Below are 27,184 nucleotides of genomic sequence, written 5' to 3'. Positions count from 1 at the left end.
AGCTTGAGCATCAGCAGCATTTAACCGTCAACCCACATCCCCTGCCAGGCCAGCTAGCTTGAGTTTACAGCACCCCTGAGCTCGAGATGTGTGTGAGAACAGGAGTCGGGTTAGGGGCTACACTCGAGTTACACCTCAAGCTAACTATGCCATGAAGACAAACCCATGGTGAGCTGCTGCCTCACTGACCCAGTAGTCAGCATCTTGCCTCTCAGACACCATCTCTGCCTAGATCAGAGCAGCAGGAGAACCATGCTCTACATCAGGGGTTCTCAAACTGGGGTCGTGAAATCTGTGCATCTCTCACCAGCACCGCCCCCCCCGCCCAGAGTGTTTACCCAGTGCTCCGCACCCCCCCCACACTCACATCTTCCGGATCTCTTTGCTGTTATCTCCCAGGATCTGGAAGAGTCCATCCAGGATCTCCGGCAGGTAACCCAGGAGATTAATGTCAGGCACCGACTCAAGCACCAGGATCTAACTCAGGGAAGGAGCAAGGAAGACAAGAAAGAGTCTAGTGAGTTTCAGAGAAAAGACTAGAAATTAAAAAAACAAACAAACCACCCCAGAAGGATGCTTTGGTGCAGGAATAGTGAAAAAACGGAGGGGCACGTAAACTTGGTAATAGTAGGTGGTACTGTAAAGAGCACGGTTGTCTGAGCTGGGGGTACTGGACTAGATGACCTAATGGGCTCTCCATCGCAAGGGGCAGTGCAGGCCAATGGACTAAGGGCTTGGCTACACTTACATTTTATAGCACTAACTTGCTGGCTCAGGGGTGTGAAAAATCACCCCCCCTTAGTGGAGCAAGTCTGAGCACTTTAAAGCACAAGTGGAAACAGGCTCCAAGCGCTGGGAGCCGCGCTCCCAGTGCTTGGAGCCAATCCCCTCATGGAGCTAATCCCATGACAAAGCTTTGAAGTTTTCAGTGTAGCCATGCCCTAAGTACCAGGGAACATGGAAGTTCTCATCCCAGCTCTGTCACCACATCCTGCGCACTAGTCAATCCACGACACCTGCCCCATCTGCAAAATAGAGGGTACTTATCTACCCTCCAGGCACTGGAAGGGTTGTTTGCGCTCTTACTTTAAAAGTACAAAGTGCTATGCAAGTTAGGCATGTGCTACGTGTTTTCATTATCTTCTGGGACTCTACAAGTCCATGGCAACAGAAATGTGGAGAGCTACTCAGCCAACAGCTTCGGCCAACTGCAGGAAATAAGTTAGGAGTGACTCAACCTTTTAAGGAATGAGTGAGTCTGAGGACAAGACAAAGTGAATATCATGCATCTGCACCCACTAAGTTAGGGCAGGACATGTGCCTAGACACTATGATGATGGGCACACTGAACCCCAGCTGCAGCGCAGCCACAGCTGTTTGATAGCTTTCGTTAGAACTTTTTGGAGGACAAGAGCTCGACAGCCCTGGGCTACAGCCATATCACCCCTTGCTAGAGCCTCAGCAGCGGAGCAGATGGCACAAGTGGTGTGCCATACACACTTACCCAGGATATGATGAACTGCCGGGCGTACTGGTTGTTGGAATAAATCCTCTCCCGCAGCAGCGGGATGAAACCCACGAGGTCAAACTTGTTACTCTCAGTCACGATGTCCTATGAAACAACCACCATTGGTAGGTTAGGGCAGCGATGGGGCTTGGCCCCCCAGCGCTCAGACCCTACGCACCAGTGCAGACACCAGCTGGCCACTTCCTATTTTTAGCGAGTCAGGGGCTGAACATATTTTAGAAAGTGAGAAGTCACCCACAGTGGATGGGGCTCAAATCAGCCAATTCTAGGCATGGGCGATGACTCTCAGCTATTGGTCCTCGAGCCAAAGGACCACAGGGTGTGTCCTAACTGGTCAGTGAATCAGGCATCCTCCCTCTGGCAGTGGTCAGTACTGAGGTTTCAGAAACAGGTGAAGACTCGCTCCCCACAATGCACCAGTCCAATTGCACAACCCTGAACATGGAAGTGGGGGGAAGTTTCCTTGACTCACGCACTAATCAACTCATGCCCCACAGCATGTGACTGAACCACCCTGATATGTAATAAGAAGTGTCCCTAGTCCTTTTTAGGGCTCACCTACACTATATGACAGATCTCCTGCAACAGTGAATCCCTTTGCTCCAGTCTTATGGGACAGTGGACAGGAGAGTGTAAGGAGGGCTGGACTCTCCCACAGTGACCCTCTGCTATCTCCCCAGCAGGGAACTCTGCACCAAGCCAAGCGCTGGGCTGGTATTTGGGAGCAGGGAAGGGAGCGGTCAAGGGCCCTGTTAGTCCTATGAGTTAGGAGGAGGAAATATGGAGGTTTGGGCAGGTAAGAACCACACTGTACATAGATCAGGAACTGGAATTAAAGGCTCCTACAAGAGACAGCAGCTTCTACTCTTCAGACAGAGCAGTCCAGCTCACCTGCTGGAACAAGGAACCCAGATGAGAGAGAAAAAATGGTAGAGACCCCACTCTGTAGCCTGGTGAGGGAGATGCAACCTACCAATCACAGTGCAGCCTTCCCCCGGGGCAGCATGGTGGAGACAGGTACTCCAATAAGCTTTTCATTAACGTTCACCCGTTGCTGTGTTAAAGGCAACTCCTCCCTCCCCCCAGTAATATTTCAGGTGTATGAAGCCTTAGCATGGAGATGGTCAGTGAAGCAACATCTCATTCCATCAGAGCAGCAGCCTACAGGAAAGGGAGCGATTTCCACAGCCACAGGATGAAGTTGTGATTGTATTGGCTGGTACAGCCTCCTGGAAATGTAACAAATGTATAACTCTGTCCCCCGTCCCCCACCAAGGGCCTTCTGACATGGGTCCCTAGGATAGTCAGCTAAAAGAAAGGAAATGGGAATTACCTTGAGAAGTCGGTCCAGTAGTTCAGAGCCGCTTTTCACATTTGGGTCTGGATCAGCGGCAAGCTGCAAGTTACAAAAACAAAAATGCCATCACAGGTTCCAGGGTTCCAGAGAAAAAGACACACACAAGTGTATTTGTGCTGGGTTCCTAGCAGTGCCCAAGGTTGTTCGCCATGAGAAGACATCCCTGACACTTGTACAGGTTAATGCAACTTCATTTCTTGCCAGCAGTTTCCTTTCAGACTAGAAGTTGAATGAGTTTCCAGGAAGGGCCTGGGGAGATGGTTGCATGGGGCAGAGCTGGGTTCACAACTCTGAATGGAAGGTGTGACCCAGGCAAGAGAAGGTGGACAAACACTAAGCCTAATCTGAAATGCCTGAACACCACTTCCCGGCGGCTACCTTCAGCTCAGCTCTCTTCTTGCATCCACAGTGAGCAAGGGACAGACACAGCGAAGGTAGTGGCCTAAGCCTTCTGCAGACATTCCTATAAGAGCAGGGCCGAATGGCCCCAAAGCCAAGCGTAGCCTACACCCTGTCTTGCAGCAGGAGGGATCTGCACCGGTGGCCCCTTTAGTAGGGTGACAGGTGAGGGCTCCCACTCTGCACCTTCATGGGGGAGGGAAGGCAGACACAGGGGAAAAGCTACTTACCTTACTCAGGCCATCAAACAGCACGTTGAAGTGTGGGAGGACAGAGCCCCTGGCCACCTTGACGATGTTATACAGGGCCTCGCAAGCATAGTACCGCAGTCGGCTGTCAGCATCGTTGAAGCAAGTCAGCACCGGCTCAATCAGCTCTTTCAGGTACAGCCCAGAATCCTGATGGAAGAACAAGACTGGGGGTTAGGGCCAGTTCTCACTTGGGGTGGGAACAGACTGACCTCTGGCAGTGCATGTCATACAACAGCGCACTAGGACATGGCCATGGGTGGCAGTGCCACGAGGCATCGCCACCTTCACGAGCATTGGCTCGTACAACCAGATCATACCAAGCGAGCCTGTACCATCTCACCATGGCTCCAGATTCACAGGGAGCTATCAGATTAGTATTGGGAACACCACTGGAGGATTGCAGGCCTTGTGCTGCAAGCTCCAGCACAGGAACGGAGATCACTGCGTTCTGGCTCCCTGATAATGCCAGGATCACCATTTGGACGTAACCATAGAGAGACAACAAGTCATTAAGACTTCTTTGGAACAGCGATAGTCCCATTCCTGAAACCAGAGACTTCAAAACACATTCGTCCCATCACAGGAGGTCACATGTCCCAAACACCGTCGCTATCAGGTTTGAGCCTAGACTGAGCCCAGGCTCGTAGCCAAAACTAGGTTTCTGAGGGAAATATGACCAGATGGGTTACTACCCCCTAGCTCTCGGACCCTCATGCATTAGCTATAGTGTGACGTTATCCGATTAAAATATGACTGTATGAATCCTTGTTGCAACCACTGTTATATATTTGCAGCAAATTTTGTATAAAGGTTGTTGAGTGAGGTCTATGAAAAGGTTATGTTTTGCTGGTTATGATTATGCTATCTGTATGCATGTATCATTTTTGTATGTGAAGTTATAAGTATTGGAATATCCATCAGCTTTATGGGGATTGTCTGCCCCATTCTTTGTGGTTTACCCTAATTAAATGACCATAGCTATCCCCCACTGAGACACTGGTCACAACCAGTTATACCACGTAAGATATCTGCAAAAATATCATCATTTGCCAGATATGATCATCTTGTTTATATGTTTGGATCACCTTTGTATTAGGAGTTATAGATATGTATGTGTGTGTATTTCAAACTTGTGCTATGCTTCTGGATGATACCCCTACACAGTTTGGCATCAGCACTGTCTATCCTGCTTGATGGCCCATTTGTGACATTGCATGCCATGTGTTTTATGGAAATATGCTTATGAATACGACATAACTGGAATATGCTTTATGCTAAATACCCATTGTAGGGTGTCATTAGAAAGCTTGTAATCTACTAAGTGTGTTCACCCTATTTGTTTGCATGTATGATTTCTATGTCTGGAGTTAGGAGAATAAGGTATAAACTTGTATCACTGATGCAAACATATTAAGTGGAGGCCATTAAGGGTGCTCCAGAAACAGTTACTTGAAAGTCTTCCTGTGTACTTGTGGGCCAGCCCATGGGGAATGGAGACTAGGGGTCTTACAGTGACATGTGGCTATGCCACCTGATAATGAAATTCATCTGAAATCTGGTACTTTTCCATTTAGAAGGAGGGGTGGGGCCCCAGAGACAAAAGATTCCCCACCTTGTGCCAAAGCTATAAAAGGGGGTGGAGCAGGACAAAAGGGGTGGCCAGTCATGAGAAAACCCCTGCTTACCACCTGAGATGTCTGCTGGATCTAACAAAGACTGTACCAGGGGAAAGGATTGGGCCCAGACTAGGAAGGAGTCTAGTCTATGAAAGAAATTTATTGGAACATCTCTGAGGGTGAGATATTGCCTGTAATCAGTTTCTTAATGTATTAGGCTTAGACTTGCGCGTTTTGTTTTATTTTGCTTTGTGACTTACTTTGTTCTGTCTGTTATTACTTGAAACAACTTAATTCCTACTTTTTATACTTAATAAAAATCACTTGTTTATTAATAAGCCCAGACTAAGTGATTAATACCTGGGGGAGCAAACAGCTATGCATCTCTCTATCAAGGTTATAGAGGGTGGACCATTTATGATTTACCTTGTATAAGCTTTATACAGAGTAAAACTGATTTATTTGGGGTTTGGATCCCATTGGGAGTTGGGTGTTTGGGTGCTGGAGACAGGTAACCTGCTGAGCTGTTTTTAGTTAAAGTCTGCAGGTTTGGGGGGCATGGCCCAGATCCTGGGCCTGTGCTGCAGCAGGCTAGCGTGTCTGGCTCAACAAGGCAGGGTTCTGGAGTCCCAAGCTATCAGGGAAAATGGACTCAGAGGTAATTTCAGCACATCAGGTGACAGTCCCAAGGGGGTCTCTGTGACCGAACCCATCACACCATTAAGGACCATCAGCTATACCACTGACCCATTGAGAGACAGCAGATACACTTTATGACTCAGCAAGGCATGCAGGGATATGCCTATGGTGAGAACTCTATGGCTTCCAAGCCATGTGCTGGGCAGCTTGTGTTTAAAACAAAGGCAGCACAGGCCGCAGGGCAAGAGACTATAAAAGGCAGCTCCATCTTCTCCATTTTGTCTTCAATCCTACTTCTAGCCTCTGGAGGAACCTTGCTACCAACTGAAGCTCTGAACAATGGACTGAATGACCCATCCAAGCTGTGAATGTACTCCAGAGACTTAAGACAGCAGGTTTATTCCATCACTGCTACAAGCCTGAACCAAGAACTTTGCCATTACTGTATGTAATTGATTCCTTTAATCAATTTTAACTCTTACCTTTCTCCTTCTTTCCTTTCTTTCTATAAATAAACCTTTAGAGTTTAGATACTAAGGGATTGGCATTAGCATGATTTTTGGGTAAGATCTAAGTTATATATTGACCTGGGTGTGTGGCTGGTCCTTTGGGATTAGAAGAACCTATTATTTAATGAGACTGGTTGCAGAGAACCACTCATCTCTGAATCCAGTGGTTTTGGTGGTGATATAAGAACTGGAATGCCTAAGGAAACTGCCTTTATGTTTTCTTGTTAGCAAGTGTAGTGAAACAGGAGTTTACTTTTGTGGCTGGTTTGGTAAATCTTTTAAGAGAATAACCACCATTTTTGGGTTCTGTTTGCCCTATTTCTCAGTAGTTTGGCCTGAATTTGGCACTCTCAGTTGTGACCCATTAAGGCACAGTTACAGTACAGCACACTGGTTTCTAGGGCCTTGTCCCTGCAGAGATTTGACCCGTTATTCCCAGATGGGATGACGTACATTGGAATGAGCAGAGAGATGGTCATAAGTGAAGAGTCTATTGCAGGAGCGAGTTAAATACTCAAATTGCACTTGACTGGTCCAGTGCTATTAGATTTATAAGAAGTTTTTGAAGACAGTTTTTTGTTTTCACCCAATTGGCCAAGCACCTCCTCAAAAGCTCTAAGGGCCTTTCAACAGGAAAGCACAAAGCATAATGACTTCCACCCAATGACTTCCTCTCATCACAAATACCCATCCCCTCACACCATTCTGCTTCTCCAAGATGCTGTCACCCACCCGAGATAGGAACTCCCCACCCACCCACCCACCCACTTCAAAGGACTCATCTTACCCTCTGAGGCAGCGCCTGGGAATAGACTGTAGTATGCCTTGAAGGGCAACAAATTTGGGCTCTGCTGGGGCAAAGGAGAAGCAAGTTTCCATGGAGATGGCCTTTCACACTCAAGCTACTAACCTCCTGTTTAAGCCAGGAACCAGGGACAATAGTCCTACTGAAGCCAACAGTGACTGCCAAGTCTCCTGCCAGGTCTTCTTGCAATTGTTCGGCAGAAGGTTTCAATCCACTCATCTTTAAGCCATTTGATTTCTATGGAAATTCATCAAGTTTAGGGCTAGAATTCAAGCCATCCAATGGAGAAAAAAAGTCTTCCCCTATTCCAAAATACTGATAGGGGGAGTTGCATGTTACCTCAGTTGTGCATGTGAGATGCTCACAACCAGAGAGAGCTTCTGGTGTCTTGGGGTACAATCTGGCCTTGGGTCATCCTAATTATTCAAGGATTTTTTAAGTTTTTTCTTATACAAACTAAAAGCACCCTGGTGTTCTTATTCTGCTGGCTCAGCATTAGCAAGTCAACCAAAACCTCCTTCTTAGGACTGAACAGTCATGAGAGACAACGCGTCCAGGTTGGTATACCAGCTTTAAAAAAAAAAAAAAAAAAAAAGGAGTTAAGTTGATAGTGTCCTTTTAAATGAAGTGGAAATTAACACGGGACTTGTTTAGCATCTAGTCAACTTCAGCAGATGAATTAGAAGTACTTTCATGAACTATACCTGCCTCAGAGTTCACCTGGGAATTTGTGTGACTTTAAAGTCAGATTTCCATTTTTATTTTTTATCTTGTGTTGCTATATGAAATATCCACACAAACAGAAATTTGTCTGACTAGCCTCAGATGTGATTTTCCTTCTAATCTAATCAGCTCTAACGATCCAAAATGTTACTTTTAATTATTGTAGGTGAAAAAATCAGAGTTGTCTGGAATTCTAAGTTGATGTCACCCCTTTAGAGTAAGGAAGAATGTCTCAGTGTTCACTAAATAGATAGTGAAAAAAACCCAGTACAGAAAGTTATTTCCAGGCTAAACAAGTAAACTGAAAGTTTGTATTAATGTTTTTATATACCTAAGAAGTTTCTGAACTGCATCCGACAAAAGATTTCCATAACACTTGAGAACATTATAATTTGTTTAAGTTACTTTCCCATCCAGCATTGATGCCACTTATCCCAGAAGAGAACAAAAAACAAGATTTGTAGTTAAATCTGTGTCCTCTACATGGGGAAAAAAAAATATCAAGATATTGTGGTGTTGTGGATAAGCATTTTTTAAAAAGACAGCAGCAAAAGTGGTAGGCATTTTAATAAAAGCATTAAGAATCTGGAGTATCACCCAGCAGCAGAAACTGACGATTTTAGAGGCAATTTAACATTAACTCTGAGCCCTGGCCTTCTTTACAGTGTATCCATTTTAGCTGGTTAGTGACTCACGGTCTCATTAAAGGGGAATTAAAATCCTACCACATGTGATTTTATACAGGGATAGCTTGTCTCTAGAGTAGTGCGCTGGGCTGAAATGCAGAATGAAATGCTATAAAAAGACCACCTCACTTTTTCCTTCCTCCCTCATCAAGACATTTCTGATAACTAAATGTGTATCTGATCCAAAGCCCATTGTGACTTCAGCCTGTGGATCAGGTTGTTCATGCACAAACCTCCCTGTTTTACTGAGCACAAAGCTGGATCCTGCAGCCATTACTCAGTGCTCTCATTGAGGAGAATGGCATAAAGGACCTACGGAAAGAGGAACAAGCCCTTAATTTGAACAGAAGCCAGTTACGTTTCCCCTTGCACATAAATGTTACAATAAGATGTCAGTGCAATAGCACCACACTGGGATGCATGTCTATTTTAGTGACTACTAGAAGTAGTCTAAAGTCTTATTCTAAAGTCCAATGGAAAGATAAAGTGTAAATTGATGTAATGGCTTACCGTTGTCTGTGCAGCCCAACATGGTTTGGGTAAGTCTCTGACTGGGGCTAGCCTGTATTCTAGCTATGCTTTAGCCTAGTTAAGGTCCTGTGTATGATACAATAAACTACCATGTTGTGGGACTGAGTGGTGCAGGGCTATGTTTCATCATAAGCACATGGCATTAATATAATTGAGACACAAAGATGGTTTTCCTGCGGTATCTTCCAAAGCCCAGGCAATGCTGAAATGTCTACTAAGCTCCCAGACCTGATCCCACACCTCCAGTGTTTGGTGGCGTTCACGGCTTTTGCCTTGAGCATCTCATAAGGAGCAGAGTAACTTCTGCTGCCTCTTCCGAGGTGGACAGAACACATTCTCCTTAGACATGCCTTGTAACATTCCTGTTCACATCCTTCCCCAGCGCAACACCAGTGTTAATTTTTCATTCTCTCCCCAGCATCCGGAGTTTGCCAATTACAATTAAATGTTTCCATAGAGCAGTCTGGGCCTAACACAGGGCTAGGATGCATACCCTCTCCTGAGTGCACTGGTGAGCACTAACTCATGGAGCAGGCCGTTGACATCAAGGAGATTGCTAGGGGAACACTTTCCAGCAGCCTGTAGACCATAGGGAACAGATGCTCACTTGTGACAGGCAGAAAAAACAAACAACTGGGAACCCTACCTTCCCGAGAGCAATGGAGCAGGCTGCCAGGCCGATGAGCCCCCCTTTCCTGCTGTGAGGGTGCTGTGAGAGCGCGAACTCTTGCGACAGGATCTGGATGACATGCTTGATCTGCGCTGCATTGTTCTGAGCCACAAACTCTCGCACCAACCTAGCAGAGAACAGACGGTATGACAGAATATCTTGGCCTGGCTTCAACAATGCATGGTTTAGAGTCTTGTGCACTGGCTACCAGACTCCTCCGGAAACATGGACAGGATGGGAATATTCATTACAAAGACCCTCAACTCAAGCCCTCTGGTGAAAGCCAGCAACTAAAAAACAAGGCAGATGAATGGGCTGCTCCTCACCCCACCCCATCATTTACCCATGCCTCGCCTTGAACTGGTCCAATCACTTCATGAGACAGTGTGGACTCACTTCCTCAGGGGGAACCTCTTTATCTGTGACTTATCTAAGGACAGCTGGCTCATCCCCTCTTCTGGTCCTTCAACTACCCCAAAAATCCCCTGTGCACTGGGCTGGGGCAGGCTCCCTAAAGATCCCCAACGTCTATGCAGCCTTAAACCCGCAAGGCTCAGCACAAGCATTAACTGCTTTCTACAGTTATCACCCCCCAGCCCTCCCAAGAGCAAAAGTCACCCTCCTCCTCCCAACCAACAGAGGAGCACGTGTGGCACTTACAAACCAGAGACTGGGAGTTATGACCCAGAAAGATTAGGAAGAGCATTCAAATGCATCTCACTGTAAGCATCCTCCTATCTCCCAAACTCCTTGATGGCTTTGCATTAAACTTTCAAGGGGGATGCTAAACTGAAGCAAGATCTCATGTGGGATTTCAGGCAACTTAGTTTTGGCAAAATTGGGGTTGGGGGAGGAGGAAATGGGCCACAGGTGAAGCTTCCCCATCCTAAACCCAGAGAGAAACCAACAGCTCTCCAGAGTTTTACTAGCTGTTGTACACAGATCTCTGTATGAGGTTTCATCTCAACATTTTACTGCCATTGCTTAGTGGTCCAGCATTCATTCCTACAATTCAGAAATGGACAGGGGCGAACATGGCTGGCCCCTGTCTAATCTGCCCTCCCTGCATAGATCAAAGCAGAACAAGAGAGGCATACAGTGCCTTAAACTTGTGGAATGTATGCTCCCCAGAGTAAGTGAACTCCACTTTACAGGCCAGGCAGCAGTACTTTGCTTACATTACCTGGAGATACTCCCCAATCCCCTTCTAGACTGGCACTCCCCCATGCCCTCCAGCCTGCAGTCTACCGCATGGATATAAAACCCATTTCTACAGAACTGATCTTGGTTGGCTGGCTGGCTGAGAAGGAAACTCCCCTAACCAAGGTCTGGTCTACATTATGAGGTTAGGTCGAATTTAGCCACATTAGGTCGCTTTTATAAGCAATGCAGCTACACAAGCAACTCCAAGGACGTAAAGAGCTCTTAAAATCAACTGCTGTACTCCTCCCCAGCGAGGGGAGCAGTGCTAAAAATCGAACTTCCTGGTTCGAATTTGGGGTAGTGCAGACAGAGCACTGTGCAATTCGATGGTATTGGCCTCTGGGAGCTCCACGTGCTCCAACGTGACCGCTCTGGACAGTACTTTCGACTCTGATGCACTAGCCAGGTACACAGGAAAAGCCCCGAGAATTTTTGAATTTCATTTCCTGTTTGGTCAGCATGGCGCACTCAGCAGAACAGGTGACCTTGCAGTCCCAGAGTCACAAACGAGCGCCAGCATGGAGCAAACGGGACACATGGGATCTGATCGCTGTATGGGGAGAAGACTCTGTGCAGGCAGAACTCTGATCCAGCAGAGGAAATGCGGCTATATATGCCAAAAACCACACAGGGCATGGTGGAGAGAGGCTACACCAGGGACACACAGCAGTGCCACATGAAAGTTAAGGAGCTCAGGAAAGCCTACCAAAAGAGGCAAACGGTCGCTCCAGGTCAGAGCCCCATACATGCCGCTTCTATGATCAGCTGCTTTCCATTCTGGGGGGGGACGGACCCTACCACTACCCCAACATTGTCCATGGACACCTGCAAGGGGGGAGTCTCACGAAACACAGAGGAGGATTTTGTGGAGGAGGAAGTGGAGGAGGAGGAGAATGTGCAGCAGGCAAGCGGTGAATCCGTTCTCCCCGGCAGCCAGGACCTTTTCATCACCCTGGAGCCAATACCCTCCCAAGTTGTATCGTTCCCAGACCCTGAAGGCGGAGAAGGCACCTCTGGTGAGTGCACATTTGTAACTACACTACAGGGGTTAAAAGCAATTTTGTTTAATGTTTGATTTGCCCTGAAGAATTGGGATGCATTTGTGGCCAGTACAGCTACTGGAAAAGTCTGTTAACGTGTCTTGGGATGGAGCAGGAATCCTCCAGGGACATCTGCATGAAGCTCTCCTGGAGGTACTCTGAAAGCCTCTGCAGAAGGTTTCTGGGGAGGGCTGTCTTATTTCATCCTCCACAGTAGGACACTTTACCATGCCAAGCCAGTAGCAAGGAGTCTGGAATCACTGCAGCACAAAGCATGGCAGCGAATGGTCCTGGGTTTTGGTCGCATTCAAGCAACATTTGATCTTTATCTTTCTGTGTCAGCCTCAGGAGAGTGATATTCATGGTCACCTGGTTGAAATAGGGGGATTTTTGTAAGGGAACAGTAAAAGGACCCCCGTTCATGCTGGGCTGTTTGTGCTTGGCTAAAAGAGGATGGCCACGCGGTGGGGGGAGGGGTGTGCTGCACATCCAACCCCAAACCGCAGCCCCTCCTTTTAAATGGCGAACCCAACCGGCATTGCTTGCTCTGGGAAAAGAGGGCGCTGCAGTTTGAAACCATTCCCACATGTTATGAAGGCGGAAGAAGCCAACCCCGTGTACTCTTTGGCTTACCATGGCTGCCTGGAAACCGAATTCTGCTGCCCAGCCATGTGTGATGTGCCACCATACCGGCAGGTGCTCAATTTAAAAGGCAAAATGCGACCTTGTACCTAAAGCACATGTGCTGTCTGCTGTGACTTGCTTGATTCACTGTGAAAGAGTCTCTCTTTTGTTCTCAGAAATGTAGCTTCTTAAGTTGTACTCTCCCTTTTTTATCTCCCCTGCAAGTGCAAATGTTTCTATTCTCCCCATATCAACTCCATCCCTGAGGTTATTGCAGATTAGAAGGTTGGGGGGGGGGGGGGGGAAACAAAAACAAAAAAAGAAAAACACCCCACACTCGCAATGACATGTTTTCAGAGCTCATTCAGTCCTCCCAAACTGATGGGGTAAAGCTGAATGCATGGAGGCATTCGGTGGCAGAGGCCAAGAAAGCATACAGTGAGCATGATCAGAACATGCGAGAGGAAATGCTGAGGCTAATGGGGGAGCAAACAGACATGATGAGGCATCTGGTGGAGCTGCTGGAATGGCAACAAGAGCACAGACCCCCGCTGCATCCATTTTATAGCCACCTGCCCTCCTTGCCAAATTCCATATCCTCCTCACCCAGACACCCAAGAACACGGGGGGAGGCTCCGGGCACCCAGCCACTCCACTCCAGAGGATGGCCCAAGCAACAGAAGGCTGTCATTCAAACAGCTCTGATTTGTAATGTGGCTACAATAAGCAATGTGGTCTGGTCCTTCCCTCCTCCCCAACCCCTCCCGGGCTACCCTGTCAGTGATTTTTTTTTTTTAAATAAAGAATGAATGGCTTCAAGACAATAGGGACTTTATTTCCTTTGCCAGCTGTGGTCGAAGGGGGATTGGCTTACAGAGAAGTACATTCACCAAAGGGGGCGGTTTTGCATCAAGGACAAACACACACAACTGGCACACGTAGCCTGGTCAATCATGAAACTGTTTTTCAAAGCCTCTTTGATGCGCAGCACACCTCGGTGTGCTCTTCTGATTGCCCTGGTGTCTGGCTGTTCAAAACTGGCTGCCAGGTGATTTGCCTCAACCTGCCCCCCCCCCCCCGCCATAAACGTCTCCCCCTTACTCTCACGGAGATTGTGGAGCACACAGCAAGCAGCAATAACAATGGGAAGGTTGGTTGTGATGAAGTCTGAGCGAGTCAGTAAACTGCACCAGCGCCTTTTTAAACATCCAAAGGCACAGTCTACCACCATTCTGCACTTGCTCAGCCTGTAGTTGAACTGCTCCTGACTACTGTCCAGGCTGCCTGTGTACGGCTTCATGAGCCATGGGCAGGCTGGGTCCCCAAGGATAACTATAGGCATTTCAACATCCAACAGTAGTTTTCTGGTCTGGGAAGAAAGTCTCTTCTTGCAGATTTTCTAACAGCCCAGAGTTCCAAGCGTCATGCACCTTTCCCGACCATCCCACGCTGATGTCAGTGAAACATCCCTTGTGATCCACCAGCGCTTGCAACACCACTGAGAAGTACCCCTTGCAGTTTACATACCGTTTGGCAACGTGGTCCGGTGCCAAGATAGGGATGTGTGTTCCATCTATCGCCCCACCAGTTAGGGAACCCCATTGCAGCAAAGCCAACCTCTATGATCTGCACATTTCCCAGAGTCACTACCCTTGTTAGCAGAAGGTTATTGATTGCCTTGGATCACAGCAGCCCCCCCAGTAGATTTGCCCACTCCAAATTGATTCCCGACTGACTGGTAGCAGTTAGGTGTTGCAAACTTCCACAGGGCTATTGCCACTTGCTTCTCAACTGTCAGGGCAGGTCTCATCTTGGTATTCCTGACCTTCAGGGTGGGGGAAAGCGACTCACAAAGTTCCATGAAAGTGGCCTTAGGCATGCGAAAGTTTCGCAGCCACTGGGAATCATCAGATACCTGCAACGCTATGCGGTCCCACCAGTCTGTGCTTGTTTGCCGGGTCCAGAATTGGTGTTCAAATGTATCAACCTGCCCCAGTGCCACCATAATATCCCAATTGCCACATCCCATGCTTTCAGGAACATCTGTGTCCATGTCCTCCTCACAATGTTCCTTGTGCTGGCAGCTCCTAGCTACGCTCTGCACATACTGTATGATAATGCGCGAGGCATTTACAATGCTCACAAAAGCAGTGCACAGCTGAGGGGGCTCCATGCTTGGCGTGCTATGGTGTCTGCATGGATAACCCAGGAAAAAAAAAAAAAAAAAAAAGAGGCAAAATGATTGTTTGCCGTTGCTTTCAAGGAGGGAGGGAGGGGAGGGGAGACTGAGGACATGTACCCAAAATCACCCGCGACAATGTTTCTGCCCTATCAGGCATTGGGAGCTTAACCCAGAATTCCAGTGGGAAACAGGGACTGTGGGATAACTACCCACAGTGCACCACTCCGTGAGTCAGTGCTAGCCACAGTATTGAGGACACACTTTGCTAACCTACTGCGCTTAGTGGGGACATACATGATCGACTGTATAAGATCGTTTTCTAAAGATAGACTTCTATAAAATCGACCTTATTTCGTAGTGTAGACATGCGTAGAGTGTCTTAGTGGCTTTGTCTACACTAGCACTTTAGTTGGTCAGGGTGTGAAATAAAACACCCCCCCCCCACCCCCAACAAAAATGCAAGTGTAAACATAGCCTAAGTGTGCCTTTATGGATTTTAGATTAATCCACATCTGAAGTGAATTCTGCACTGGCTATTCCAGGCTTCACCACCACCACCTATATCAGGTGTAGGCAAACTTTTTGGCCCGAGGGCCACATTGGCGTTGCAAAACTGTATGGAGGGCCGGGTAGGGAAGGCTGTGCCTCCCCTAACAGCCTGGCCCCGGCCCCCTATCCACCCCCTCCCACTTCCCGCTCCCTGACTGCCCCCCTCAGAACCCCTGCCCCATATCCAACCCCCCTGCTCCCCACCCCCTTACCATGTCTCTCAGAGCAGCAGGAGCTTGCACCCGGCTGGACCCAGCCACGCCACTGCACTGCCTGGCAGGAGTGGCAGGTCAGAGCGCTGACGGCGCAGCGTGCTGAGGCTGCGGGGGAGAGGGGACAGCGGGGCAGGAGCCGGGGGCTAGCCTTCCCAGCCAGGAGGTAAAGAGCCGGGCAGGATGGCCCCATGGGCTGGATGTGGCCTACGGGCTGTAGTTTGCCCACCTCTGACCTATATGCAGAGAAGCCTCCAGTTTGACGCCAAGCTGAAGGGGTTAGATCCCATTTCAGAGCATGACACCTACCCTTCTTTTGTAAGAGTCAAGTGTAGATTCAGTCAACTCCACTTATAATTCCTATTATACCAAAAGTACTGCTGGCATGGCGTAATGGTGATGCAGTGGAGATCGTGGACAGAAAAATACACTTGTCAGTCACGTTACTGCACATGTTGTCTTTGCCATAGGAAAGAGGACATGGAAGGGTTTATGCAAGAACAGTTAAACAGACACAAGGCCACACTGGTGGCTCAGTAGTAGAATTCTTGCCTGCCATGCAGGAGGCCAGGGTTCAATTCCCAGTCAATGCATACATAAAAACAGCCATCTTGGAGTCTAGCCTGGTCCTGGGTCAAACCTGGTCCTGGGTCGCAGTATCCATCAGCAACGCAAGTGTGATATCAACACATAAAAACCTCCACCCTGCTGGAATACCCACCAGACAGGTGTCTCCCAACCATGCTTGAGGGTTCCAGATTAGGGACCAGCTTCTAACTAGCATATTTTGGATGAATTTAAAGCTTCACAATTAATTGCATTGTTAAACAATAGAATGCCTTTTATTTAAATATTTTGGGTATTTTAAAATATATTGACTTCAATTACAACACAGAATATAAAAAAGAAAAGGAGTACTTGTGGCACCTTAGAGACTAACAAAATTATTTGAGCATAAGCTTTAAGTGAGCTGTGGCTCACTTAAAGCTTATGCTCAAACAAATTTGTCAGTCTCTAAGGTGCCACAAGTACTCCTTTTCTTTTTATATTCTCCTTTGTATAGTGTATATACTCCTTTTCTTTTTGCGGATACAGACTAACACGGCTGCTACTCTGAAACCTAGCCAAATACAAAGTGTACAGTGCTTGCTTTATATTATTTTAATTACAAATATTTGCACTGTAAAAACAAAAAAAGAGTATTTTTCAATTCACCTCATACAAGTACCATAACGCAATATTTTTCGTGAAAAAAAATAATCTACATTCGTAAATTGCACTTTGTTATGTAACTGCACCCAAAAAACAAAATGTCAAACTTTAGAGCCTACAAGTCCACTCAGTACAACGTCTTGTTCAGCCAGTCACTAAGACAAATCAGTTTGTTTATATTTATGGGTGATAATGCTGCCGGCTTCTTATGTACGAAAGTGAGAACAGGCATGGCACTTTTGTAGCCAGCACTGCAAGGTATTTACAAGCCAGATATGCTAAACATTCATATGCTCCTTCATGCTTTGGCCACCATTCCAGAGGACATGCTTCCATGCTTGTTAAAAAAAGAAGTGTGTTAATTAAATTTGTGACGGAACTCCTTGGGGGAGACTAGTATGTCTCCTGCTCTGTTTTACCTGCATGCTGCCATATATTTCATGTTAGAGCAGTCTCGGATGATGACCCAGCACGTTTGTTTTAAGAACACTTTCACAGCAGATTTGACAAAATGCAAAGAGGGCACCAACAAGAGATTTCTAAAGAGAGCCACACCTCTCTTTAGAGCTCGACCCAAGGTTTAAGAATCTGAAGTGCCTTCCAAAATCTGGTAGGGACGGGGTGTGGAGCATGCTGTCAGAACTCTTGAAGAAGCAAAAGTGGATGGGAATCTGGGAGGCAGTGACCATGAGTTGGTTGAGTTCAGGATCCTGACGCAGGGAAGAAAGGTAAGCAGCAGGATACGGACCCTGGACTTCAGGAAAGCAGACTTCGACTCCCTCAGGGAACAGATGGCCAGGATCCCCTGGGGGACTAACATGAAGGGGAAGGGAGTCCAGGAGAGCTGGCTGTATTTCAAGGAATCCCTGTTGAGGTTACAGGGACAAACCATCCCGATGAGTCGAAAGAATAGTAAACATGGCAAGCGACCAGCTTGGCTTAATGGTGAAATCCTAGCGGATCTTAAACATAAAAAAGAAGCTTACAAGAAGTGGAAGGTTGGACATATGACCAGGGAAGAGTATAAAAATATTGCTCGGGCATGTAGGAAAGATATCAGGAGGGCCAAATCGCACCTGGAGCTGCAGCTAGCAAGAGATGTCAAGAGTAACAAGAAGGGTTTCTTCAGGTATGTTGGCAACAAGAAGAAAGCCAAGGAAAGTGTGGGCCCCTTACTGAATGAGGGAGGCAACCTAGTGACAGAGGATGTGGAAAAAGCTAATGTACTCAATGCTTTTTTTGCCTCTGTTTTCACTAACAAGGTCAGCTCCCAGACTGCTGCGCTGGGCATCACAGAATGGGGAAGAGATGGCCAGCCCTCTGTGGAGACAGAGGTGGTTAGGGACTATTTAGAAAAGCTGGACGTGCACAAGTCCATGGGGCCGGACGAGTTACATCCGAGAGTGCTGAAGGAATTGGCGGCTGTGATTGCAGAGCCCTTGGCCATTATCTTTGAAAACTCGTGGCGAACGGGGGAAGTCCCGGATGACTGGAAAAAGGCTAATGTAGTGCCAATCTTTAAAAAAGGGAAGAAGGAGGATCCTGGGAACTACAGGCCAGTCAGCCTCACCTCAGTCCCTGGAAAAATCATGGAGCAGGTCCTCAAAGAATCAATCCTGAAGCACTTACACGAGAGGAAAGTGATCAGGAACAGTCAGCATGGATTCACCAAGGGAAGGTCATGCCTGACTAATCTAATCGCCTTTTACGATGAGATTACTGGTTCTGTGGATGAAGGGAAAGCAGTGGATGTATTGTTTCTTGACTTTAGCAAAGCTTTTGACACGGTCTCCCACAGTATTCTTGTCAGCAAGTTAAGGAAGTATGGGCTAGATGAATGCACTATAAGGTGGGTAGAAAGCTGGCTAGATTGTCGGGCTCAACGGGTAGTGATCAATGGCTCCATGTCTAGTTGGCAGCCGGTGTCAAGTGGAGTGCCCCAGGGGTCGGTCCTGGGGCCGGTTTTGTTCAATATCTTCATAAATGATCTGGAGGATGGTGTGGATTGCACTCTCAGCAAATTTGCAGATGATACTAAACTGGGAGGAGTGGTAGATACGCTGGAGGGGAGGGATAGGATACAGAAGGACCTAGACAAATTGGAGGATTGGGCCAAAAGAAATCTGATGAGGTTCAATAAGGATAAGTGCAGGGTCCTGCACTTAGGATGGAAGAATCCAATGCACCGCTACAGACTAGGGACCGAATGGCTAGGCAGCAGTTCTGCGGAAAAGGACCTAGGGGTGACAGTGGACGAGAAGCTGGATATGAGTCAACAGTGTGCCCTTGTTGCCAAGAAGGCCAATGGCATTTTGGGATGTATAAGTAGGGGCATAGCGAGCAGATCGAGGGATGTGATCGTTCCCCTCTATTCGACACTGGTGAGGCCTCATCTGGAGTACTGTGTCCAGTTTTGGGCCCCACACTACAAGAAGGATGTGGATGAATTGGAGAGAGTCCAGCGAAGGGCAACAAAAATGATTAGGGATCTAGAGCACATGACTTATGAGGAGAGGCTGAGGGAGCTGGGATTGTTTAGTCTGCAGAAGAGAAGAATGAGGGGGGATTTGATAGCTGCTTTCAACTACCTGAAAGGGGGTTCCAAAGAGGATGGCTCTAGACTGTTCTCAATGGTAGCAGATGACAGAACGAGGAGTAATGGTCTCAAGTTGCAATGGGGGAGGTTTAGGTTGGATATTAGGAAAAACTTTTTCACTAAGAGGGTGGTGAAACACTGGAATGCGTTACCTAGGGAGGTGGTAGAATCTCCTTCCTTAGAGGTTTTTAAGGTCAGGCTTGACAAAGCCCTGGCTGGGATGATTTAACTGGGAATTGGTCCTGCTTCGAGCAGGGGGTTGGACTAGATGACCTTCTGGGGTCCCTTCCAACCCTGATATTCTATGATTCTAAGAGCAACACTCCGATGCAGAAATTACAGAACCCAAACCACCAAAAAAGAAAACCAGCCTTCTGTTGGTGGCATCTGACTCAGATGATGAAAGGGAACATGCATCGGTCCGCACTGCTTTGGATCATTATTGAGCAGAACCCCTCATTAGCACGGACGCATGTCCTTTGCAATGGTGGCTGAAGCATGAAGGGACATATGAATCTTTAACGCATCTGGCACGTAAATATCTTATGACGCTGGCTACAACAGTGCCACGTGAACACCTGTTCTCACTTTCAGGTGACATTGTAAACAAGAAGCCAGCAGCATTATCTCCCAGAAATGTAAACAAACTTGTCATAGATTACCTTTAATAAGCAATTCTTGTAGGGGATATTCAGTAGACAGCAGAAAAGCAGAATTATAGGAAAGGTCTGGAGTTCGGCCACAGAGCTACCATAAGCAATGAGGATTTTAACGGAGACTAAACATGCAGTCCATCTTCTCAAAAGATGGAACCATAAAGATTTCTCAGGCACTCAACAGACACAGCCTTGGGGAAAAGACTGCTTTCATGTTTGTTGCCTACACCCAGCATGAAGTAGCCTACACCCTGCATTTCATATTTGAGAAATTAGGGGAGTTGCTTTCACTAGCCAAGTCAGCTGCTTAGAAAGATCAGTGTCATGTTGATTTAAACAAGGAGGGGGAGCGTTGGCATTACCAAGCATCATTTTCCATGGCCTGCATTCCCTATACCCACTTTTTCATGCTTCTCTCAGAACATTAGACCCTTGATCCCAGAGCTTGTTCGTATCCAGGCTTGGAAGCATTTGATTTTTATAGGTAAATGTCGATAAACATAGATTTCATGGTACATGCACAAACCAACAAAAAATATTTCCAACAATAATCAAATTTACAGATAGGCAAAAGAAAAATATTGCTTGAGAACTTCTTGGAGTTTGATTTAAGGTCAAAATTTTGACATGACTTTGAAAGAGCTGAAAACAATTATGAAACAAATAACCAGGGAGGAAGTATTTAATCAGAAAAAATGTAAATGATGATTGGGGATCTTTTAAGAGCACCTTACTGCATGGAAGGCGGCGGCTGTGCTGGTTAAAAACCAACTGGGTTCTGAGAGCAATTGAAGACAGTAGTATCCATAAAAGAATAATATATCAGATGTAAGAAAGGGAAGTTGATAGTAATGAATATAAATCAGAATTTAGGAATTGTAGAAAATTGATAAGGGAAGCAAAGGGACATAAGGAGAAGTCACTGGTGAGCAAACTTAAAGAGAATAAAAGGAGTTTTTAAAATATATTAGGAAGACAAAGAATCCTGACAATGGTATTGGTCCATTACTAGACAGAAATGGTGGATTTATCAATAATAATGCAAAAAAGGTAGAAGTGTTCAGCATTTCTGTTCTATATTAGGGAAAAAAAGATAACACTGTTTCCATTCCACTAGTATCAGTTGCCATCAATGTATCTCTGGAGAATGTTAAACAGAAGCTATTAAAGTCAGATTGCTTCTTGGAGCAGCTTGTCCTGGAACCCACAAGGGCTGAGGCGATGGGGGGGGAGAGGGATAGCTCAGTGGTTTGAGCACTGGCCTGCTAAACCCAGGGTTGTGAGTTCAATCCTTGAGGGGGCCATTTAGGGATCTGGGGCAAAAATTGGGGATTGGTCCTGCTTTGAGCAGGGGGTTGGACTAGATGACCTCCTAAGGTCCCTTCCAACCCTGATATTCTATGATTCTCGATTTAGTCCGAAGAGTAACACAGGATCTGAGCTAAGAGGTGAATATTGCTGACCCACTCAGTAATAGAGACTATAAAGTAAACTTGACACACTTGTGGGGGGGGCAATACCAAATAAACCCACAGTAGTAGCATTTAACTTCTAAAAGGGGAACTACACAAAAATGAAGAAGCCAGTTAAAGAGAAGCTAAAAGGAACAGTCAATGGTGAAATGTCTGCAAGCTGCACGGAGACTATTTAAAACCACCATAATAAAAGGCTCAAACTAAATGTATGCCCCTTCTCCCACGGAAACAAAAAACCACAAGGACCAAAAAAAAATGCCGCCCTGGCTAAACAAAGTAAAAGACATGGTTAGAGGAAAAAAAGAAATCTGTAAAAATTGGAAGTCATTGTGACACTGCACCCCATATTCTTCACAGTGATGATATTAGGAGTAAAATACATCAAAATTATGATGTATTTTATGCAAGATAAGTCATGTGACGCATCATTGGAAAAGTTATGAATTGCCTAATATGACTATTAGATTTGTATGCATGTATCATTTTTGTGCCTGAAGTTATGAATGTTGACTATGTAACTGTCTTTCAAATGTAGTTACACCTGGGTAACACCCACTAGACAAGATGCTTTCAGGCTAGATAGTGAGTGGGGAAGGACCTATTAAGGGCAATGGGCCATGAGGAAAACACAATAGGCCTTAGAAGCTTATCTCCTACCTGGTGAGCCTTCCTATGAAGGCTACAGACAGCCTCCAAGTAACGGCTGCTATGACTCTTCAAGGACACATGATGAGACCACATGTCTCGAGGCTCCATCTTTGGATGTCAGTATTTTGACACAGACTAGTCTGGGAACCAAGCTTTGAAACAAAGTGTTCCCGCCACATGCTATATAAGGCAAGGAGTGACATCATTTGTCACTCAAGAAGACTCCTAGAAACACCTGAGGAACAAAGACTGAACTGGGGGAAGTGCTGGACCCAGGCTAAAAGGGATTTCTAGCCTGTGAAACGAAACACCTGCGGATTCTAAACTTAAAGCAAGTGCAGTCTTGCCCCTTAAGAATCTGCAGCCTGCCCACATCATCTCTTAGGGTGAGAATCTGCTATTCATATCCAATCTATTTATTAAGCTAAGTTTGCATTTTGTTTATTTGCCAGGTAATCACTTAAAATCTATCTTTAGGTAATAAACTTGTTAACAAGCTAATAAACTTGTTTTTGCTTTATCTAAACCAGTGAGTTGGAATGAAGCGTACAAGAGGCTGTAGCATATTCCTCTCCACACTGAGGGAGGGGGCAAATTTTATGAGCTTACGATGTACAGTTCCCTGTGCAGCAAAAGATGGTATAATTTGGGGTTTACCCTCCAGAGGGGGTGCGCACTTAGGGAGCTGGGAGTTGCCTTGGCTGTAGCCTTCATATGCAGGGGCTGGTCAGAGAGCCTGCATATAACTGCAGCTGGGTGTGTCCCTACCGATATGTATGGTGGTGAGAGTGCAGGCTGGAGGGCTTTGCAGCTGGTGACAGCAGTGAAGTGTAAGAGGGAGCCCAGGCTGGTATGTCAGGGGGCTCAGTGGACCCCAGTCCCAGACTGAATCCCAGGGGTGATAACCCATCACACTCATATCATACTGAGGAAAATAGAAAGGAACATAAACTCTGGCAAGTCAAGTGTAAAAGTATAATTAGGCAGGCCAAAAAATAATTTGAAGAGCAACTACCCAAGGATAAAAAAAATTTAGCTGTTAGTTTTTGTAAGTAGATAGAAGAAGGAAGGCTGCCAAACAGTGAGTGGAGCCACTGGAAAATCAAGGTGGTAAAGGAGCACTCAGGGAAAATGAGGCTGTTGCAGAGACGCTAAATGAATTATTTGCATTGGTCTTCACCGAGCAGAGGACATAGGAGAGATCCCCACACTTGAGCCATTCTTTTTTGATGACAAATCTCAGGAACCGTCCCCGACAATCAGTAGAGGAGGGAAAATATCATAATGCCATTAAATAAATCCATGATCCACCCACATGTTAAATACTGCATGCAGTTCTGCTGTCCTCACCTGAAAGATATTAGAATTGGAAAAGGTGCAGAGAAGGGCTATGAAATTCATTAGGGGTGTGGAACAGCTTCCATATGAAGGGAGATTAAAAAGACTGGGACTGTTCAGTTTAGAAAAGAGACGACTAAGGGGGAGATAGGACAGAGGTCTATGAAATCATGACTGTGTGGAGGAAGTGAATAGGGAAGTGTTATTTACCTCTTTACATAACACATGAATTAGGGGTCACCCAATGAAATTAATAGGCAGCAGGTTTAAAAACAAACCAAAGTAAGTACTTCCTCACACAATGCACAGTCAACCTGTGGAACTCATCCAAAGTACAACTGGGTTCAAAAAAGAGTTACATAAGTTCATGGATCCATCAATGGCTATTAGCCAATATGATCAGAAAGCTTACATTTTTGTCACGGTTATTCTTAGTAAAAGTCACGGACAGGTCACGGGCAACAAACAAAAATTCACAGGAGCCCGTGGACTTTGTGACTTAACCAGGGGGCAGGGCTGGGAGAGTGGCTGGAGGAATGACAATTGGAGCCCCTCCCCCGGGGGGACGGGGGACTGTAAGCCTGAGCCCCACTGCCATGGGGGAGAGGGGGCACAGCTCCAGGCCCTGCTGCTAACAGCTGAAGCCGAAGCAGTCACAGGGATCCGGTGAAGTCACAGAATCCCTGACTAAATCATATTTTAATGATCAAGGATGCAACTCCACACACTCAGTGTCCCTAAACCTCCAGAAGCTGGGAGTGGATGACAGGGAATGGATCACTCGAAATTGCCGTTTTCTTCATTCCCTCTGAAGCATCTGGTACTGGCCACTGTTAGAAGACAGGGTAGTGGGCTACATGGATCACTGGTCTGACCCAGTATAGTCGATCTTATGATACATAAACGGGAATTTCAACTGCAAGTAGAGAGGTTATATTAATCTCTATTTGGCACTGGTACGAACGCTACTAGACTACTGTGTCCAGTTCTGGTGTCCACAGCTCAAAAAGGATGTTGACAAATTGGACAGGGTTCAGTGAAGAGCCACAAGAATGATTAAAGGATTAGAAAACAACTTTTATAGTGACAGACTCAAGGAGTTTAATCTATTTAGCTTAGCAAACAGAAGGTTCGTGGGTGATTTGATTACAGCCTAAAAGTACCTAAATGAGGAATATTCAATAATGAGCTCTGCAATCTAGCAGGGAAAGATCTAACATGATCCAATGGCTGGAAGTTGAAGCTAGACAAATTCAGACTGGAAACAAGGCACAAATGTTTAACTCTGAGAGTAATTAACCATTGAAACAATGTAGCAAAGGTCGTGGTGGATTCTCCATTACTGACAATTTTTAAACCAAGATTGGATGTTTTTCTAAAAAGATAATGGCTAGGGCATATTTTGGAGAAATTTACTGGCCTGTGCTATACAGGTCAGACTAGGTGATCAGAGTGGTTCCTTCTGACCTAAGAATCTATGAAAGTTTGTGATTTATTGGTTATAAAGCTTTAACTTTTGGAATCTCAATGTTTCCGCTCATTAAATAATTATTGTCTGCCCCTCCCCACTTTCTGATCCCCCATAATTTCCCACAACTATAAACATTTAAATAAACTAAAATGGAAAAAGCTGCCTAAAAATAAACAGATCTGTCAAAATTATTTTAAAAATTGATTTCTGCCAAGCCTGTTAATAGCCATTAGCTGGGCTGTCCCTGCTGTGCTAATGGAATTTCTTTGGGTCCCCCTGCCAGATTTATTGAGACCTTTTATTTGAAGGGGCAGAGCTGTTCAATCTTTAGTAGAGTCTTAAAGGTTTCCTGTCAATTAAATAAGTATTCCTGATAAAATAGTTTGAATAAGCAATCTGTCTAGAAATCCCATCCTCTCAGTTCAACTTTTACTCGACACTTGAAATGCCAGTTTCACTACTTTTCAGGATAGAGCCTTGTGGCAGAAAAAACATGAATTTCTAATAAAAAAAGGGAAAATATTTGGCGGTGGGGAAAGAGGAGGATTACAAACCTTGCAGGGCCTTCTTTATTCATAAAAAGAACAAGGAGTCCAGTGGCACCTTAAAGGCTAACAGATTTATTTGGGCATAAGCTTTCGTGGGTAAAAAGCCACTTCTTCAGATACATGGAAGTGGGTTTTTACCCACGAAAGCTTATGGCCAAATATATCTATTAGCCTTTAAGGTGCCACTGGACTCCTTGTTCTTTTTGTGGATACAGACTAACACGGCAACCCCCTGATTCTTTATTCATAATACAGCAGCACAAAAAAAAGAAACCACCTTACACTTAAGTATGGCTACACTAGAGCTTACAACTTGCACAGATGCAACTGCATCACTTAGTTCTCTGGTGTAGCCACTCTAAGCTGAGCTCTGTCAACATAATTAATGCACCCCCAACGAGCAGGAGCAACAGTAGCTCGGTCGGCTGGAGCTCTCCCATTGACATTTAGCATTGTCCACACCGACACTTAAGTCGGTCACTGGGAGGAAGGGGTGTGGCTTATTCACACCCCTGAGCGACATAAGTTACACTGATGTAAATGACAGTGTAGACAAAGCCCCAGCTCCAGTTCATGACAACTCCAATTCAACATGTGTCAGAGATGACCAGTGCAGAGTTAAGATACTCAGAGCAGTGCTAGTAGCAACTATCATCAAAAGGGATAAAGAGGTGAGTCAGACACGATTTTATACATTAAAAACATCCTGTGAAGTACAAATGCTATCGCAGGGAGGACTGATCTAGATTTTACTCCTGGGGGAATTTTGCATCAAAAAATTAAAAATCTTGTAAAATTCTGAAAATGTTATTGGTCAATAACACTATATAATCACACCAGTTTCAATTATTTTGGTAATTTATTTCAAAACACCTCTCAGCAAGTATGTCTGTAACAGGAGTAGAGAATTAAAGAAATCCCTGTGAAAACCCAGTTCCTGTTTCTCTGCCCTTCCCCCTCCCCCAAGCCCAACCGGTGGGCCAGCCACTCTCACCCCCTCCCAGAGCTCAGCCATGGGGCCTTCCCCTGAGCCCAGCCACTCACATCCCCCGCCCCGAGCCCAGCTGAAGCCCCGCAGGAACAGAAACTCATACCCCCTCACCCCCAGAGGCCAGCCACAGCCCAGCCTAGCCCAGACACTCACACCTTCTACCCCCCCCCCCGAGATCCAGAGTTTCCTGCATGCCACCACCTCCTTCCTTCAGGCCACACTAGGAACTGCAGCTGCTGGGAATCCTCCTGTTTCCCTCCCCCTCGCCTTGTCTTCTATTGTGAGTTGGGCTCTGCTGGGTCCAGCAGCTCCTAGTGGCAGCCAACAGCTCTGCAGCCTATTTCTGGGGCAGAGGAAATTCTGCACACACAACATTAATTTCTGCATTGTACAGTGGAGCAACATTCCCCCAGCGGCAAGACATAGCTTTTGAGGCCTCCTTCTGTCCTTAAACATGCTAGATTCTGACAACCCACTTAATGTGGTTTCTGAGCTCTCTTCAGCGTTGCTGCTAGACACTTGATATTGACAATGCTCAGCCCTGCCAGCATTGGCTACCTCTGTAGTATACAGGCTTCAGAGCCGCACTTCACCACTGGTGGAAATTGTGGTGGTCATGAATTATAAAGCATGCTACTGTAATCAAGTCTTTGGAAGATTACCACCTAGGCCTGGGATATCAAATCCCACACACACTGCAACTGCTTGGAAGGGTTGAGAAAGTA

The 27,184-nt window shown here is 46.1% G+C and overlaps 1 protein-coding gene across 3 annotated transcripts in view; it reads right to left on the bottom strand.

Moving 5' to 3' along the window:
* The window catches only part of VAC14 (VAC14 component of PIKFYVE complex), a 198,139-nt gene that overhangs the window by 169,406 nt on the left and 1,549 nt on the right, over positions 1-27,184 (bottom strand). For 2 of the 3 annotated variants that reach the window (XM_074968347.1, XM_074968345.1), the window contains exons 2-6: positions 9,691-9,841; positions 3,515-3,682; positions 2,862-2,924; positions 1,505-1,612; positions 368-477 (exon numbers count right to left, since the gene is read on the bottom strand). In XM_074968347.1, coding sequence (XP_074824448.1) covers positions 368-477; positions 1,505-1,612; positions 2,862-2,924; positions 3,515-3,682; positions 9,691-9,841 — 600 coding nt within the window. Of the gene's footprint in view, positions 1-367; positions 478-1,504; positions 1,613-2,861; positions 2,925-3,514; positions 3,683-7,209; positions 7,348-9,690; positions 9,842-27,184 lie in introns of those variants that run through there. The other variant, XM_074968346.1, reaches the window with a different exon arrangement.

Source organism: Natator depressus, chromosome 12 (genome assembly GCF_965152275.1).
Source record: "Natator depressus isolate rNatDep1 chromosome 12, rNatDep2.hap1, whole genome shotgun sequence".
In the NCBI taxonomy this organism is placed as follows: Eukaryota; Metazoa; Chordata; order Testudines; family Cheloniidae; genus Natator; species Natator depressus.
This window is presented reverse-complemented; position numbering and strand designations above follow the sequence as displayed.